General features: G+C 49.7%; 1 protein-coding gene across 1 annotated transcript in view; it reads left to right on the forward strand.

Moving 5' to 3' along the window:
* The first annotated feature begins 6,987 nt into the window (after window positions 1-6,987).
* WWC3 (WWC family member 3) overlaps window positions 6,988-18,965 on the forward strand; it is a 123,246-nt gene continuing 111,268 nt past the window's right edge. The window contains exon 1 of the mRNA XM_079911473.1: window positions 6,988-7,625. Within this exon, the coding sequence (XP_079767599.1) occupies window positions 7,342-7,625 (284 nt within the window). The 5' untranslated portion in view covers window positions 6,988-7,341. The remainder of the gene's footprint in view (window positions 7,626-18,965) is intronic.

Raw genomic sequence — 18,965 nt, forward strand, 5'->3', positions numbered from 1 at the left:
TCTGCAATGACCCTATTTCCAAATAAGGTCACATTCACAGGTACTAGGGATAAGTACTTGAACATATTTTGGGGGGGACATAATTCAACCCTCAACACCAAGGAGCCCAGGGCGTAGGAGCAGGGGACGTTCTTCCTGCCAGCAGTATCATGCTGACCTTGGAGAGGTAGCTGGGCTGGCAAAGAACTCCTGGGGAACAAGTGGTTTGATTTGCTGGGACAGGGCCTCTTTCCCCAAAATGATCTTCTGTGCTATTGCTGAAAATTGCTGTCCCTTTGGAATGTTCAAAGGACACAATGACTAGAAGTCAAAGGTATGGACAGGGCCCTGTGCTCTGAAGGGCTTGTGCTTGTTTTAATTGTCTACCATCACCATCTTGAAATTATTAATATTTTTTTAAACAAGGTGTCTGCCGTGGTCTGAATGTTGGTGTGCCCCCCAAGTTCATGTATTGAAGTCCTAGCCCCCATGTGATGGTATTGGAGGTGGGGCCTTTGGGAGGTGCTTAGGTCATGATGATGGACCTTCATGAATGTGATCAATGTTCTTTTCAGAGAGACCTCACAGAGCTCCCTAAACCCGTCCACCATATGAAGACGCACCGGATCACGCTGGCACCCTGATCATGGACTTCCCGGCCTCCAGAACTGTGAGAAAGGAATGTCTGTTGTTTATAAGCTGCTCTGTTTAGGGTGTTTTGTGGAAGCAGTCTGAAAAGGGTCCCGCCTTTTCATTTGGCACTGCAAAATGTAGACAGCAAACTGTGTAGCCAGTCCTGGGTGGAGATACCAGGCAGGGGAGAGGCAGGGAAACAGGCAAAAATCAAACATTGCTGACAGCGTGGTTGGCTGGGGGCTGGCTTTTGCCCATTTCTACTTCTGTGCCAGGTAAGCCAGGCTGAAGTTCGCGGAGGCTTGGCCTACGGTTGAATGACACACAAATCCAGACTGTTAATTATGCTTCTCATGCAAAGCTGAGTAGCTCTTGGCACCTCTTAAATGATAAATAAAGCCCTATCGATTATGAAGTTGAGTAACGGAAACACTAACCAGATGGCTCTCTGAATGAATATAGTAAAATCGTTTTTTTAGATGCCCGCACCCCCGTGCCACCCCCTTCCATGTGTGTAACATAGCGCTTCACAAACCAATGGGTCCGGGCTGGCCGTTTGGATGAGATCCCCCGCGCTGCTGATGCTGCCGTCCACGAATCACTCTGTGGACATAAGGAGTTGTAGAAACACAGAGCAACTGGATATCAAGTCAGGAGGTGTAATGGGGAGTTTACGCGTCCACCTGACTGGACCACAGGGTGCCCAGATATTGGGTCAAACATTCTGGGTGTGTTGGTGTGGGTGCTTCTGGAGGAGAGGAAAACTTGAATCAGGAGACTGAGGAAAGCAGATGTGGGTGGGTCTCATCCAATCCGTCAAACGCCGGAGTAAAACAAAAAGATTGTCTCTCCTGTGAGTCAGTAAGTAAGGGGGAACTCCTCCTGCCTGCCTGATTGCGCTGGGTCATCCGCTTTTTCCTGCCTTTGGACCTGAAGTGAAACATCAGCTCTTCTGGGGTCTCCAGCCTGCTGGCCTTGGACTGAAATCATATCATTGGCTCTCCTGGGTTTCCAGTTTGCTAACTCTCCTGGGTTTCCAGTTTGCTAACTCAACTTTTCCTTACTCAACCTCCATAATGAATCTTGGTATAAGTATCCTATTGGTTCTGTTTCTCTGGAGAACCCTGACTAATACAGAGGTCAGATGGGATAGCTGAGCTTTGATCTCAGGGGTGATGCTTTTTAGCAGTGGCCAGATCACATTGGCCTAGTTACTTACATTGTCTGGGCCTTGATTTCCCCACTAAAAGCCTAGGTAGAACAAATGTTACCATCAATTACACGTGTATTACAGGGCTTCTCTACATCAGCACTGACATTTGGGCTGGATAATTCTCTGTTGTGGGGTTGTCCTGGGCCCTGTAGGATGTTGAGCGGCAGCCCTGGCTTCTACTCACTGGATGCCCATAGCAAACATCTCCAGGTGTTGCCAAATGTCCCCTGGGGACCACAATCGCCCCTGGTTGAAAAGCACTGATACATAACAAACATCTTGGGGTTGTTGTTTCAGGATCTACCGACGTTGCCTGTGTTCCAAAACTGTTCCATTCATGCTACAAAAGGGACTAATTTATAATGCTGGTGTCATCAAATGTTAATAACCCAGAGACTGCTCATTTCTGTGTCGGATAAATCCGCCTTCCTGTTTCTGTAAGCCTGAGGCTTCCAAGCTGGTCTGCTTGGCTCTTAAAGCAGAGGTCTGCAGTTGAAGAATCTGTTTTTCCAAATCCACAGGGGACCAGAGTCATAATCCTAAACAGGAGAGAACCCAGCCAGGAGGAAGCATCGTGTAGTATGCCGGCTCATGGCAGCTGTGTCTTCTGAAAATTACGGTTTGCCTGGAATACATTTCCATTTGGCTCGTTACCATTTTGTGCAACACAACCCAAGGGTTGGGAAGGAGAAGTAAAAATATAGCTTTGGGAGGGGACACCTGGAGAGGAAGCAAGTGGGTGACAGCAAATATTCTAAGTTTGGGAGAGAAATTGGTCTTACTTTTTTTTTTCTTAAAACTGAAGTTTAATAACCCAGGTACAAATGCCGAGTCCGCCTACAACATGACAGCCATGAACCAACGCCAAGGGCATTGCTGTACGCGAAGAAGCCAACACACAGCAGAATAAAGCACTAAAATGACCGAACAGACGGCCTGGTTTATTCACACAGCTGACTCTTTCAGAATACTCTGCATCTCTTTGGAATGGAAGATCAGGACATGAGAAAAACCTCATCTCAAAACTGCACAAATCTACCCAAGTCAAGGAAGTCCCATTTGAGAAAAATGCTCCCAGCCTCCCCGTCCACACTCAAAATCCAAACAAGGGCGTTTCCGATCACAAGTCAAATAAGTGTCTAAAGTTGAAGACTTAAAGTCAGGAAAAAAAACCCTCAGGGAATAGCCCCACCCGCCCGCTTTTCGTTCCTGAGCCTGGGGAGAGGTCTCGGGTTAGGGATCTCGGCATTGCTCTGTGCCTCTGCGGACCCTAAACCGGCAAGACAGGAATTAGCCAGAGCGCCAGCTGATCTTCTCTGCAGCTTGTGGATTTGCATTATTCAAATATATGGGAAGCGCCCATAATTGAGTAACTATTCCAGCATTTAAAGAATGCCAAACAATGAGCCATTTCTTCTTCAGACCCACTCTGGCCCATTTCCGTTTTCCTCTCAGCACATTGTGTAGAATTACCCACTGTGTCACTTCCTGGAACACGCGATTGTTTATACAAGCAGGCAAGACTTCTCCAGCAGTATTTATTTCTCTCATTTTCGACATGACAATTGCAGCCCTCCCGGTGCTCTCTTTTCCAGAAGCTTCCCAAGTATTGAATGTGCATAGAGGCAATTTTGTACCTTCCTTGAGAACTCAAGGTTATCCTTTGGGAAGAGAAGGTGGAATCCGAGTAAAAATCTTCAGACTCTGGGCATGCTTGCCTGGCGTGCAAGGAGTGTGTTGGATTTACTCCTTAAGAAGCATTTTAAAGAAAATATTCTGCAAGCTCCACTTGAGGGCATTTTAACAGTTTGCGCAAGGGGATTCCCCAAAGGGTCTGCAAGGAGAACAAGTATCAATATTTGCATCTCCAGTACCCAGGGCCTAAGTGGATTTTTCCTGAGCTGTTTTTCCATCAGAAATCTTGGTGGGAGGAGAGGTCGCTACAACGTTTGTACTTTTCGTTGTTGGCAAGGTTGTGGTATGAACATGGAGGCAACGAAGAATGCATAATTGTGCCTTCGGCTCAGACGAAAGCCTCCTTTCCCTGCAGTGCTTTGTGTATGCTTGTGTTTTTCAGTCCAACATGGAAAGCCCCGCTTGACTGTGAGAAAGACAGGCCTTATTCTCCCTAACAATTAACACACGCACACAAGACTTCCCAATATATGGCAAAGCTGGGGAGGCAAGATTCCCCTCACCCGCCCCCCCTAACAACTTCTCTACCATCCCAATGCCCCGCACAGGTCTTTAGGGACCATCCGTTTCTGCCTGGGGCAAACATTACAAGGGAAGATGGAGGCCTCGGTCATCCCAAGTTCTGGTGTCTTCCTTTTGTTGGCTCATTTTAGGAAGACAAATGCGGCTGGCCTGCTTCACTTCTCTGACTCAGAGAGGTCCAGGGGCCGTGGGTGGGCCTGTGGATAAAGCCTTTTCAGTGAGGGTCTTCCATCTGTCTCCACTGGCATGCCGTGTGACATTTCTTCCCAATTCTCCTCTGTTAATGTGCAAATGAAGTTAGGACTATGTGTAGATGTTGTCACGATGGTCAAACGGTTTATATTCGCTAAGTGCTTGGAAGAATAAGCACACCAGACTCTCTGGGGTCAGGCTCCCTAGAAGCAGTGCTCAGGGAGGGGTAGTTCTCATGCAAGTGATGGATGGGGGTAGGGGAGGCAGGCTAGAGAGGAGAGGAGCTAGCAAAGCCATGGTAGCCCAGGTGGGGGCCCTGGAGGGTGAGGTGCACTACACTTTGTCCCACCAAGGCCAGGGGCCTGGTCTGTCATACTGCAGGAGCAGTCCTGGGGCGGGGGTGGGGTGGGGAGTATCACCTCTCAGACATCTGTCAGCCAAGGGTAATCCTCTGAGAAGGGTGTGCGCCCCAGCCAGGGAGATCTGGGTGAGGTGCCGTATCTGCTAGTAAATCAGCAAGTATTTGGGGACTGCGGCTACACGTGCCAAGGGGCAAGGGCTCAGGACTCGAGAATCTCAGGACCGGAGCCTCAGCTTCCTCATCCAAGCCATCTTCCTTTCGGTCTCACAAGGCCTCCCCTGAGTTCCCAGTCTGAACTGGCACCCTGGCTTGGTCTGTAGACAGGCCACAGTCCTAAATGCCTATTCTTGGTTTAGTCCCCGACTTGCGGGCTGGGGGTGCACAGACTCTTTCCTGTTCTCTGCAGCATCCCAACGCCCAGCACAGTGCCTGCATATGGTAGGTCTGCAGCCATGAGGAGTCCAGAAGAAGATCTCATCCTCAGGGAAAGGCCCATCAGCACTTGCCTCTTAGCTCCTCCTGGGGTGTAGCTTCCCCTACCCCTTATTCTTTATCTGATACTTTTTCATCTTGCCTTTCCTTCTGTGAGTCCTTTGATGTGTGTGGCTGTTCTCTCTCTCTGTTGAGGTTGGCGTCACTCAATGCACTCCAGCCCCATTCAGGATAATTTTTAGTGATAGCGCCCAAATTTGTGAAATTCTGAAATGACACGATGCCTGGCAGGGAGGGCGGGATTGCAGCTTCAGTCCAGCCATGTTGGGTGGTAAAGTGACTGCAGCATGGGCAGGGAGGGAGGGACAAGGCAGTGGCAGCCTCCTTGGTAATAAAGCATGCCGATCAGAAGGGAAGATGTCAGGGTAGGGACACTCAGCACTTGGGCATTCTCTGGAACATGCAAGATCACAAAGTATTTGCTTTTTTGATACGCTCCATCCCTTTCCCTTGGACATTTAATAACTGTGCATGTGTGACTAAAAGGACTCCAGTGGTGGAATTTCCGGCATATGATGTTCGGGTGGGGGCAGATTCTTGGGGAGCAAGGAAGTTTCTGTGTTGTGGTGGGAGAAGAGGAGGAAAGGCCTCCCTCGGATATGTCCCAATTACAGTCTCCATGCCTTCACATTCTTTTTTAAAACAACTTTTCCCCTTATAAAAGAAATATAACCCTTTTACAAACAATTTAGACAGTAAATACGATAATTAAAAAAAAAATCATCCCACTGAAGGAATGCAAACTGCTGTGAGCATTTGGGGAGGTTTTCCTCTAGTCTCTTCCCCTATGTAGCTAGATATGGATTGCTGTTAGGGTTTTTATCATATCTTTTTGTATCACGGTAACAGTGTTTTAAAACCTCCCTGATACGTTCCTGCACTTCCCGGCATTAAGTCTTGTGGCCAGGGATCTGGAGCACGAAGTAGTAGCTGGCAGATTTGGAGGAAGAGAGAGCCCCATCTTTGGACTTCAGTTTCTCCAGCTATGAGATGTGAGTGGAACATAATTCATAATTACCAATTACCATAGAGGTTTCATGTTTTAGGAGCTGACCTGGCTTCCGCCCGAGCAGTGGCCTATTTGGGTCTCCACTCACACTACTGGATCCTCCAGACTGGAAGATGCAAGAGCTCAGGGCAGGGCAGGGGGCGTGGCCCAGAGTGGGGACTTCGGATCAGCCCTGCTGGGGCTCTCCTGGCAGGGATGAGAAGTGCCCACCTGCCCAGCTCCTCACTTCCAGGTGTGTCCTCCAGGTCCCACCCAAGAGGACCGGCCTCGGGTTCCTCCTCCAGCTACGGAGCCCCCTCGGCCTCCCTTCCGGGGACTTACCCACCCTCGCTGGACCATCCCGGGTATTCGGGAGACCCAGGGCGCAGTTCCCCTCCCCCACCAACTGGGCAGAGAGGAGGACCCCAGACATCCAAGGCCTGAGAATGGGTGCAGTGAGGTGACCGCCCTCTCCCCCGGGAATTGTTTGGGCCCCAAGAGTCAGCCCCCGGCAGGCCGCGCCTGCAGCCCGGGTGGGGCGCCGTCCTCCCGGCCCTCCTTCCTCTCCGCGGTGGCCCGGGGGCGGACGGACGCGGCGGCGCCCATCCTGGCTCCCGTGCGGTTTCCCGGCGAGGCCCAAGGAGGTGGTGGAGCGGGAGAGAAGAGGGAGGAGCGCGCGGAGCAGGAGGGGAAGACGCAAGAACACTGAGCGGGGTTGGGGGGGTGGGAGCAGCCGGCTGGGGAGGAGGAGTAGAGCAGCGGGCGGAGGTGGGGGCTGGGGGGCACAGGAGCCAAGAGACGAGGAGCCCCCAGGAGAGACTGGAGGCGGAGCAGCCAAGGGAGATTGAAGGGCTTGCAGCAAGCGGGGGAGGAGCCGCCGAGGGAGAAGGGGATGGGGAGGGGCGGGCCACACGCGGGGCGGGGCCTGCGTAGCCCCGCCCCTACCGGGCCGCGCCGAGGAACGAAGATGGCCGGGCGCGCCGCGGGAACTGAGGGGCCGCCGGTAGCGGCTGCGGCAGCTCTGGATCTGTGACTCCACGAGCGGCGGCGACTCGAGTGACCCAGGCGGCGCGGGCGGCGGCGCGCAGGGCCAGGCGGCAGGCGGGCGGCAGGCGGGCGCCGGTGCGCGGGCACCGGGCGGAGGATGCACCGGGCGCGGCGGGCGGCTCCCCGCGGCTGCCCCCGCGCCCCGGACGCCGGGCCTTAGTGCTGGCGGAGGAGGCGGCGCGCGTGGGGCGGCCGGGCGGCGGCGGGGCCCGCGCCGTCATGCCGTGGCTGAGCGGCGGCCGGCGGCGGCGGCGGGGACAGCCGCGCGAGGCCCCGCGGGAGCCGCCTCAGCCCGCGCAGCCCCCGCGGGAGCCGCCGCCGCCCGCGCCCCCCGCCGCGGCCCCCGCGCCCCCCGCGCCCTCCGCGCCGGCACCCCCACGGGCCCGGGAGAGCGCCGAGCTGCCGCTCCCCGCCGGCTGGGAGGAGGCGCGCGACTACGACGGCCGCGTCTTCTACATCGACCACAACACGCGCCAGACGTCGTGGATCGACCCCCGCGACCGGTAAGGGGGGCGCGGGCCCCGGCCAGGATTAGGGCGCCCCATACCTTGGGCCCAGGGAGAGGATCGAGGACCCGGGAGGCCTCCGGGTGTGGACGAAGATCTTGAGTCCTCCGCGCCCGGCGAGGATCCGGGCGCCCCCATCCCCGGACCCCTGGCCGAGGATCGAGGCTCCCCCTCTCCCGGCCTCGAGCCCCAGGAGTGCGGAATCCCCGGCCTCCACCGCGGGGCGGACACCCTGACTTGGTTCCCTCACGGCACCCGCTGACCGACGCCTGGGAGCTGGGCGCCTGGAATTTCCTCTCCAGGGGCTGACGGATGGCCCTCTCTTCCTTTTTCCTCCGCGGTCTCGCCCATCCCTGTCGGGCCTCCGCGGCCCACCGCCACCCGGCTATGGCCCTACAGGCGCCCCCGACCTCGCGGTGGCCAGATGAGCTGTCATCTTGGAGCACAAACGTGCGCCCCAGCCTCGTGGTGTGGGTTCCTTGTCTGGCGGGCTGAACCTAGTTTCCATTCGAAGACTGTGCCAGATGGGACACTTCAGGGATTCCCGATTCTTTGGAGTAACCATCAAACTTGTGACGGTTACTCTTTAGCGCCTTAAAAATTGAGTTAAAATTCTGATTGAAAAAGCCTGTGTACTGCGGTCAGAATGGGCTATGATTAGACCCATATGCTTTTGGAATAAAGGGAAAACAAGAGTTGAATTTTAGGTTTCCTTTTTGTGCAAGATCCGAGTAGAGCATTAAATTGTCTTATTATTCACGTAAATAAATCCTACGGAGTGAAAAACAGATGCTTCTAAAAGCACCACCAGATTACGATTAATTAAGTTCATGTAATGACTTCTTCGTTAACTTTTTGTTCGATTGTCTGTTGGTTTCAGTGGTTCAGCTGCTTTTGGGGAGAGGCATTTTTTTGTGGAGTTGGAATTCTGTTGAAACCAAGGGATTACAGTGATGATCTGGTATCTTGTCCTATCTGGAGCAACTTCTTTCCACACTGGGCCTGAGTGCCAGAAAGGAAATACTGCAAGCTTCCCAGTGATTTTGAGACTTGAAAAGGCCCAGCGTGGTGAGAGGCTCCTGCTTCCTCCTACCTGCACTGGAAAGGCAGCGCTGCATGGCACTGGCGTTTGAAAATAAACCTTTGGGGAGGGAAGCTGCTAAATTATTGTTTGAAGATTTCTCTGGGTTCAGATAGGGAGAAACAAAGAAAGGCAAAAGGATCATGGTTCCCTAACATTCTCTTTGAACATGGCAAGCTTCTGGACTCAGAAACTTAGAGAGATTATAGCACAGTTTATTGGCTTAAAAAGATGCATAGTTATTTTGAAAATCAGGTGAGATCATATTATAATTTTAACCAAAGGCTAGAGCCACAGCTGTCTGATCAAGCCTTGGATGGTTCTGGAGTTGGTAGAACTGCTTGGAATGTGGTGCCCTTTTATGCTGTATGTCTGTTAAAAATCCAAACAACTGGAAAATGAACCAATTAAAAAATACTGTTTTGCTTAGAAAAGGCAAAGACTCATTTTTTGAGGGTAATATAAAACAGTTGTAGTTACATTGGAGTGTGGATTCATGATGAAAAGTGTAAATGTAAGAGTTTCCATTTTAATGGTACAACCCAGGCCATAGGTGAGCAGACCCCACAGAAGACAGCTTGTAGAATCTTCCTTTCCATGTATTTCATACACATTTCCTATGTTCCTCTTTCCAGAAATCTGTGTTATTGAATGACATTTTATACATCACTTATGTTACAGGTTTTTAAAAAGCCCTGTTTCTAATGCTAAAATTGTCGGTGGAGTGAACAAAAGTGGACATTTTACATTTTTGTGTAAAGTAAAAACGTGTACACGTTTATGAGACACTGTTTTTATAGTGAGTGAAAATTCAGCAGGGGACAGCTTGCACTTCAGCTCCCATAATACCTTGCCCGAAATATGTATGGAATGCTCAGCGAGCCACAGACATTTAAGTGGAGTCTACAGAGGGGTGTAAATGCTGTAATAGTCATTCTTCTTCTTTCACAACAGAACCCTGCTGATTTTTATAGGTGACCGGTTATCCTTTAAAGTTGTAATTGATTTTTATGATTTTTATGATATGGAAAAATCCGTGTGTCAGAGCACAGCATTTTCTCCATGTGCATCTGACAGTTAAACCCTTTTTGAGTTGCATTTGATTCACACGACTGGAAAACTGTATTCAAAAAATGAGGACTTTTGGGCTTCCCTGGTGGCGCAGTGGTTGGGAGTCCGCCTGCCGATGCAGGGGACATGGGTTCATGCCCCGGTCCGGGAGGATCCCACATGCCGCCGGGCCGCTAGGCCCGTGAGCCATGGCCGCTGAGCCTGCGCGTCCGGAGCCTGTTCTCCACAACGGGAGAGGCCACAACAGTGAGAGACCGGCGTACCGCCAAAAAAAAAAAAAAAAAAAGAGGACTTTCCCCAAACAGCTTCCAAATGGAGAACTGTCAGGAGAGGCAAAGAAATAGGTTTTTAAGGAAAATGAAATTATGGAGGAATAGATGAATGTAGTCGGTTAGGCGAAAATTGTTGCCGACTGAAAACATCATTTCCTATATAATTTATTAAACCTAATAGCATAAAATATGCTGCCGTAAGCAAGGTCACCGAGGGCCAAGGTTTGTAAACAAACTCTTCTAGAGTTTTATAGTAATTCCATTCAATGTTGTATTTAACAACATTGGGTCTTGCCAGCTCAGGGTGTGTTGGTGAATTATTGTAGCTGTACTTTCTTTTTCAAGTTACAACAAAGAGGTTGCAAACGTGAGGAGACATCTTTACAGATGTGGCTACAGATGTGTAAAAAAAAATCTCAATATTTTCAAAACAGAATTTCTTTAGTTGGAGTATGAACCCACCTTAGGTTTAAATTCACTATGTCTGCAGATCAGTACTGTGCATATAATTTTAGTGGTTAGTTTTCTGGGAATCATACCCAAAAACTTCGTTAAAAAATATAAAGTTGGAACTTCCCTGGCGGTCCAGTGATTAAGACTCCTCGCTCCCAATGTAGGGGGCCGGGTTTGATCCCTCGTCAGGGAACTAAGAATCCCACGTGCTGCATGGCGTGGCCAAATAAATAAATAAGATTAAAAATAAAGTTAATTCACCATTTTTGTGACTGGTAGTTTCTGTGTGTGAGTTGTATGTGGTTTACATTAGTGACACTTATGTGTTCCACATACATCAACTCAGAGTTCAATGGCCACTTTATAAAAAGGTATTTACCATTTAGGTGGATAATATGGGAAGAACTTTTTTGCCTCTTTTGGAAAAATTCAGTGCCTTTGACATGTATATGTCTGCTTCTTGCAGGGTTGTATTGATATTAACCTATAGGTGGACTGATCTGTTGAAACTTAGTGTTCTGTTTCCGATAGCTCAGTTGGGGTTGTACGTTACTGGAAATGCCAACCTCGAGCAGTTTGAGTGGTGGACCATGTCACATTTGAGATCAAAGCAGAGTATTAAATGATCAGGATGATGGTGGAAGGCCCAGATTATATCATGACAAAAGCTTTTAGGGATCCATTTGTTCACGAGACGGGGTTTGACCTGTGCCACATGGAGAAATTCTGTGATATATTAAAAGTCTTTTGAACAGGCTGTTGCTTTAAGGAGAAAACAATCCACGGTTCCGGAATTTGCCAGGTTGGAGCCCCACATAACGGGGCCAGATGGCATCATTGCTACCTTCTTGGAACCTTTGTTCAGTGTTAATTAATAGGAGGTTTACTATATTTACCCTGCAGAGTCTATTTTGGGATTATATAGACTTTCTGATAAGCAAATAATGATTTTTCCATTTTTCATTCTTTGAGATTATAGGTAGTCTCTGTATACATGGGGGAGTGTCTTGCTTTTCAGGCTATAAGGAGTGGGCTTCTGTAAGAATCTTCTTCCATTTAGATGATCAACAACCACTTCTTGGTTTGTTCTCCATCTAATATCTTTCTTTTCTTTTCTTTTTTTTTTTTTTAAGAGGAGTGAATGGAAAAGTCATTCATTTCCAAAAATAGCTCCCGGATGTTTGGAAATCTCTAAGTTTCCTTTTCTTCCCTTTCTCTCTGATTTTGGAAGTGGAAACTGTGTTTCACCTCTGGTAGGTTCTAGTGCATAAACTGTTGGGTCAAGTGACATGTTAAAGGTCACTGGGTGAGCCCGGTGAGCTGCTTCTAGCCTGGGTCCTTTTGCTAATTGGCTGCCTTTACAGTGAATTCAGTAAAATTAATCTGATGGCATACAAGCAGAGCTAAAATTTCCTGAGTTCAGTTATTCCCATTCAAATCCAGTAAAATGAAGTAATAGTTATAGATTCTTGGCCTCCTGTGTGCTGGGATGGTGGATGGAGACCAAGTTTGTCTGGGAGATGGGAGACACATAAAATGGAGACAGTGATGGTCGCCAGGCACCATTATCAGGTGGTGATGGCTTCAGAGAAAGGAGCAGGGCTCACTGGAGCCTGGGGGTTCTTTATCCTTGTCCATCATCTCCTAGGTTGAGTGTTTCTCGTGCTTTCTCAGTGCTGGGGCTGAGAAGGGGGAATGTGAGGGAAGTGCTGCGGAAGAGGAAGTGCTGGGTGCGTTTGGAATAAGAGAGCGAACCGTTCAGTTTGACTGACACCGAGTCTTCGTGTACGGCAGGTCAGGCTCGGGCAAGACCACGCGTGGCTTGAATCCTCCAGCTTTGTTCTTGGAAGAGCTAGGGCCGCTTCCTTCAAACCCCTCATCTTGTATCTGAGGGCTGTAGCCAAGGCGTGCGCCCCACCGGCTGTGGGAAGGACAGGGACCTGAGCTGAGTCTTCTGACCCTGATGCAGTGCTCTGTCACATACGCCACCCCACTGCCCAGTCCCTACTCAGTTTAAGCATACCGCCTCTGTTCATTTGTTCATTCGATCACCCATTCATTCGTTCAGTAACTGTTGCACAGCCTCTCCATCTCAGGCACGCTTCCGGGTTCAGGACTCCAGTGGTAACCACCAGCAGACAGGTCCCTGCCTCCATGGCACTCACACGTGCCCGTGTCCTCTTCCCTGAGGCCTCACCGTGCTGTTCCTGCCTCCTGTTCTCCCCGCTGGGATCCCTTGGGTCTTAGGACCACGAGGAGTGCTTATCGTGTGCCAGGCACTCTAGTCACTTGGTGGATGCTCTCCCTGAAAGCCCACGGGGGCTGCATGAGTTGGAGGTGGACAGGTGATGGAGCTGAGGCCAAGGGGGTTGACTTAGTAACCTCGCTTCCCAGAGCCAACGAGGAGGCGTCTGTCTGACTCCGGAGTTGAGCCCAAATCCACTACCTAACCTGACCTTCCTTCCCTTGGCTAGGTAACTGTGTGCCCCTTGTACTGTGTTATACCCACTGGTTACTTTTATCTTATATTCACTGTTGTTTGATATTTAACAGACACCCCCCCCCCACCCCCGCCGCCCCGATAGAATAATGGCCCTCCAAAGATGGCCATGTCCTAGTCTCCTAAACCTGTTAATAAGTTACCTTCCAACACAAATGGCATTTGTAGGTGGGATTAAGTTAAGAGTCTTGAAATGAGGTGATCATCCTGGATTATCTGGGTAGGCTCAGTGTCATCAGAAGAATCCTTACAAGAGGGCAGCAGGAGGGTCAGAGTCAGAGAAGAAGATGTGCCAGCAGAGTCAGATGTTGGAGTCATGTGGCCACGAGCTGAGGAATGCAGGCAGTTTCTGGAAGCTGCGAGAGCCAAGGAGGTGTATTTTTCCAGAGCTTGCAGATGGAACACGGCCCTGCTGACACCTTGATTTTGGCAGAATGAAACTGATTTTTGACTTCTGACCTCCGGAACTGTGAGGTAATAAATGTGTGTTGTTTTAGGCCACCTGGTTTGTGGCAGTTTGTTACAGCAGCAGTAGGAAACCGATTCGCCCCATGTGGTGTTCTCCCAGAGACAGTGGAAGCATGTGGTCAGCTTGGTGTCCGTTGATAACAGCCACGCTAGCTGGTATTTGTTGGGCGCTCAGGGGGACTGCACCGGGTGTTTTATATTCGTTCTCTTGTTGCCTCCTTATGCACTCCTGGGAGGCCTGCACCTTGTAGACTGAGCTTAGAGTTTCACTCACGTTAGGCACCACGTCTTATTTGTTGAGCTAGCCAAATATGAGTGATGGACAGGGTGGAATTCTGAGAGAAGAGGCCACTTGGAAATTGTCGGAGGTTTCAACAGATACTGACGGGCCTAAGTTAGAGATATCTGGGGCACTAGGACTACAAAAGTCAGGGATTATATCAGAGAAATTGTGAAGGCGACAAGTAGTGCACAGGACTTAGCTGATGCTTGAATTAAGGCAGGTGAAATCAGGAGCGGGGTGGGGGGAGGGTGTCAAAGGAATGCTTCCAACACCTTAGGAGTAGCTGGGACTCACCAGGGGCCAAGCTGAGGCCTCCTATTAACCCCACTCATAAGCCTTCACTGTTTTTGCCACCGTTGTTGTTGATGGTGTATGTTCAGTGAGTCGGTTACATAGAGAAACATGTGGAGTCATTCAACTTACTGTATTGCTGACAGGCAGTGTCCTAAGAGGTATCCAAACTGGGCAGGTGTTACTTTAGAGCAGGGTTTCTCTGCCCTGGTACTATTAATATGTGGGGGGGGGTAATTCTTTGTCACGCTGTCCTGTGTAGTGTAGCATATTTCGCAGCATCCCTGGTCTCTACCTAGTGCCTGCCAGTAGCACACCCCTCCAAGTCATGACAACCAAAAGTGTCTTCCGACATTGCCAAGTGTCCTCTGGGGGCCAGATGGTCTGATGGAGACTCGCTGAACTCCTTCTATCTACCTGGTTGCAATGATTCACATTTAGGAGCTGAATTTGTTTCGAGCAGATTGGTGGTTACTAAGATGTTCCATAACAGGGGGTAAGACCACAGAGACCTGCTGTGTGTTTTTTCCATGAAGAACGAATGTTAAACATATTTGTGTGAAAAACCCTGAATTTACTAACCATGCAAATGGTGATACGAGTACATGAAACTTTGGAAAAGTAGTATGAATGTATTCTTCAATTTGTAGAATATTCTCAATCAATGGGTAGATACTGAATGTCAAGTGTATACAAGTGTATATGCAGTGGAACAGAAGAAAATGAATCTCGGGACTTCCTTGGTGGCGCAGCGGTTAAGAATCCGCCTGCCAATGCAGGGGACACGGGTTTGAGCTTGGTCCGGGAAGATCCCACATGCTGTGGAGCAGCTAAGCCCGTGTGCCACAACTACTGAGCCTGTACTCTAGGGCTTGCGAGCCACAACTACTGAGCCCACGTGGTACAACTACTGAAGCCCGCATGCCTAGAGCCCATACTCCGCAACAAGACAAGCCACCACAATGAGAAGCCCGTGCACCACAGCAAAGAGTAACCCCTGCTTGCCGCAACTAGAGAAAGCCCGCGCACAGCAACAAAGACCCAACACAGCCGAAAAGAGAAAATGAATCTGTTAACACTTCAGTGTTCTGCAGTAACCCAGAGAGAGCTGGCCTGGCCTTCTGCGCGTGCGTGCGTGTGTGTGTGTGTGTGTGTGTGTGTGTGTGTGTGAGAGAGAGAGAGAGAGAGAGAGAGAGAGAGAGAGAGAGAGAGACAGGCGGGGATTAGGTTGCCTGGGATGCCCCCAAGAGACATCCCCATCCCTCTGTGGACAAAGGAGCCACCGGTGAGAGGATGGCCTCTGCCTTTGCTCAGAAGCTCTAGAAAGACAGGGCAAGGGCATCCTGAAAGGTTGCTTGTGGAGCTGTGGAATCCTCAACATTTTCCATCTGGAGGGCCCTCTTTTTATTTCCTTAAAGCTCAAGGGGTTCAGGGAGGGAGAGGGAAAGAAGAAGGGAGCTGGCTGGGCCAACCCCTGGGGGACAAGCCCCACAGTTCAGTGGGTGGGACATCGAGCCAGGCAGAGGGCTCCTGTGTGCCAGCCTCAGTGCTGTCAGGAGATCGGGCACTGCCCCGGTGAGTGTGACATTTCCAGGCCACCTGGATCTCGGGCAGGACACCAGAGAACCACTGCAGGAGGTGAGCTCCGTCCTGTGCAAAGGTGCCTGTCTGCAGTGCGGGACAGCCCTCTAGTGTATGGGTCAACTGGGTTTGTCCTGAAAATTACCGCGGTTTTTAAAAATTGAGATATGCTTCACATACCATAAAATGTGCCATTTTAAAGTGCCCTACTTAGTGGTTTTTCGTGCACTCACAAGGTTGTGCACCCATCACCACTATCTAATTCCAGAACATTTTCATTGCCTCAAAAAGAAACCCTGTGCCCTTTAGCAATAACTCCCATCTCCCTCAGCTCCTGGCAACCACGAATCTGTTCTCTGTCTCTATAGATTTGTCTGTTCTAGACATTTCATGTACATGGAGTCGTGCAATCTGTGGCCTTCTGCGTCTGGCTTATCTCACTCAGCATCATGTTTTCGAGATTTGTCCGAGTCGCAGAGTGGATCAGGGCTCCATTCCCTTTCGTTGCCAAATACTGTTCCCTGGTGGGGCTGCACCGCGTTTTGGAAGCCGCCCTGAAGCGCCCTCCCTGTCCAGGTGTCCTTGCAGAATCTAGGAAATAGCTATGTCTTTAATTCCATGATGTCAACTCCCAACCGTTTTACTCAGAGAAAACTGACCATTCATAGGTTTAAAGTGTCAAGATATAAACACGACCTTGTGTACTCCGTGAAAAATACGAGGTTTCAGGCTTGCTGTGATCAGCTGTTGTCTGTCCTCGTCTGTCTGATGCTTGTTTTGGCTCCTTCAGAACTTGGAGTGGGCTTCCCCACTGGGGCTGTGCACAGTGGCCGGGAAGTTCAGGAATGCTGGCGCCTCCCCACGTGGGCCAGGTAGCCCCGAGTTTTAAGCTCCCCTGGAGATTACAGTGTGTAGCCAAGAGTCACAGTTTTGTGCCAGGGCTGGTGGAGGAGTGAGATATAGGAGGTGCTGATGTTTAACAGAAGTGGAGACGGCAGTCTTAACATTGCGAGACTTGGTGCCTTTATTAATTTTTCTCTGCAAATTGGACAAAGACGGTCATCTGTCTGATTTTGAAGGAGGAGAAGGTGCCCTCGTCCTGTGGCTCATTGCTAGCACGACTGGCAGACCTTGCCTGGCAGGTCAGGGACAAGGCCAGGGTCACACCCAGCCATCTCGCCGGGCTCCAGTCTCCAGGAGGGGGCCTGGCATTCAGAGAGCAGTTCAGGGATGGTCTGACTGCAGCCACCCATGTTCGCACCCTCCCCTCCTTTCTTCTTCTGTCTGGAAATGCCCCTCGCACACACTGGCCTTTCTCTGAGAGAAACTTAAAGATTGTAAAGAGGGGGTGATGCTGTCCTGACAGTAGGCCCTTCTGAGGCCTGTTGTACTCATTTATGAAGCTTAATGCACTTCATGTGATTAATCAACTGATTGATGCAGCCAGAGGAGCGAGAAACTTAATAAAAATTAATTGTTCGACATCCTGGTGCCCAAAAAGCTGCCTGATTGAGTTTTTCTTTGCAAGCAGCTGTGCTTCTCTCCTGAAGACCCCACTTTCCAGTCTCTGTTGGCGCTGTGCTCTGATGCACAGATGTGCGTGGTCCTGACGGTGGATGCCCTTTAAAATGTTCAGACCCACAGGGACGTGGGGTGTTTTTCTGTTATACGGGAACCCATTGAAGCTAGAATGACACAATGTGGAAGTATGCAGAACACAAGAAAATCCCTGCCTGCCCCTTCCCGGGCTAACCAGCATTATAATAGCTTGCTGTGTGGCCTGCTCGTCCCTTCTCTACACCTCTGCCTAAGTATATGCGCAGAAGCCCGGATACTTGTTTTGGAAGTTTACACGAATGGGATCTTGCTATCAATTTTTTTTTCTGTGACTTGCCATTTTCATTTAACAATATGTCTAGGCACTCTTTCCACCGTCAGAATGTACAGATCTACCACCATTCTCTAAAAAACGTTGTTTTTATTGGGGCAAAAGTCACATAACAAAATAACTCATTTTAAAGTAAACAACTCAGTGGCATTTGGTACATTACCAGTGTTGTGCAACCACCGCTCTGGCCAGCTCCAACACATTTCCATCACCCCAGAAGGAAACCCTGGCTATTAAGCAGCCTCTCCCTGCTCCCCTCTCCACCCCCAGCCCTGGCAGTTGCCGAACCACCAGTCTACTTTCTGTCTCTATGGATTTGCCTGTTGCAGGCATTTCATATAGGTGGAATTCTGTATTCCATGTTTCATATCTCTGTAACTGTATACAGGTGGCCTTTTCTGTCAGGCTTCATTCACCTAGCCTAGTGTTATTGAGGTTCACATGTGTTGTAGGGATCTGGTTTTGTGCTTTTGCTTCTTGGTTTAATGCAGAGGACACACCATCGTGTGATCCTAACGGAGGGCAGCCGTGCGAACTTTGCCCACGGAAGCAGCTGTCACCCTTTAAGAAAAATCAATTGAGGATCAAAGAAAAGAGATCAACTTAATTTAGCTTTTAGTTTGTCACTTTAAGAGAGAAGTATAAAATATTTCACATTTCTTTCTAAAATTAGGAACAGGTAGCCAAAAGCGAATATATGGTAGGATTTTTATTAATCTAGATGCTAAGTCTGTGCCAGGTGCCATGGAGGGTAACACATAATTACTATCGCCTAGGCCTTTTCCTCAAGGGGATGAAAATGCAGCTGGGAAAACAAAAAAAACCTACATGAAATAATAGGCCAACAGCGCAGCGGTTACCAGCCTGCTGCCGGGGGAGCAGGGGTGGCTGGTGGGGGGAGATGGTCAGCCCTGAAGTCAGAAGATACAGAGGGTCCAGGTCCGCTCCTGCACCTGCACCTGCGGCATGCCACTGCGCAAGTCCCCATATTTCCTTGTGGCTGGATTTTCTTACATGTACGAGAAAACAATACTTGTTGTCAGTTGACGAACTGATGCTTGTTGAGTGTAAACTGTTTCCCACATGTGATGACTGCCCCTGGGAGATCTTAGGACAGGGGTTGGCAAACAGCGGCCTACAAGCTGAATCCCGCTGGCCACCTGTTTTTATACAGCCTGCAAGATAAGAATGGAATTTTCATTTTTAAATGGTTGAAAAAGAATCAAAAGAAGAGTAGTATTTCATGAAAGTTATATGGATTTCAAGTCTCAGTGTCCATAGATAAAGTTTTATTGGAGCACGGCCACAATCGTGCAATTAGTTATTGTCTTTGGCTGCTTTTGCGCTATAAGGACAAAGTTGAGTCTCTGGACAGAGGCCATGTGGCCCGCAAAACTGGAAATATTTACTGTCCGGCTCTTTACAGAAAACGTTTGCTGACCTCTGATC

The sequence above is a fragment of the Stenella coeruleoalba genome (genome assembly GCF_951394435.1).
Source record: "Stenella coeruleoalba genome assembly, chromosome: X".
Classification (NCBI taxonomy): Eukaryota; Metazoa; Chordata; class Mammalia; order Artiodactyla; family Delphinidae; genus Stenella; species Stenella coeruleoalba.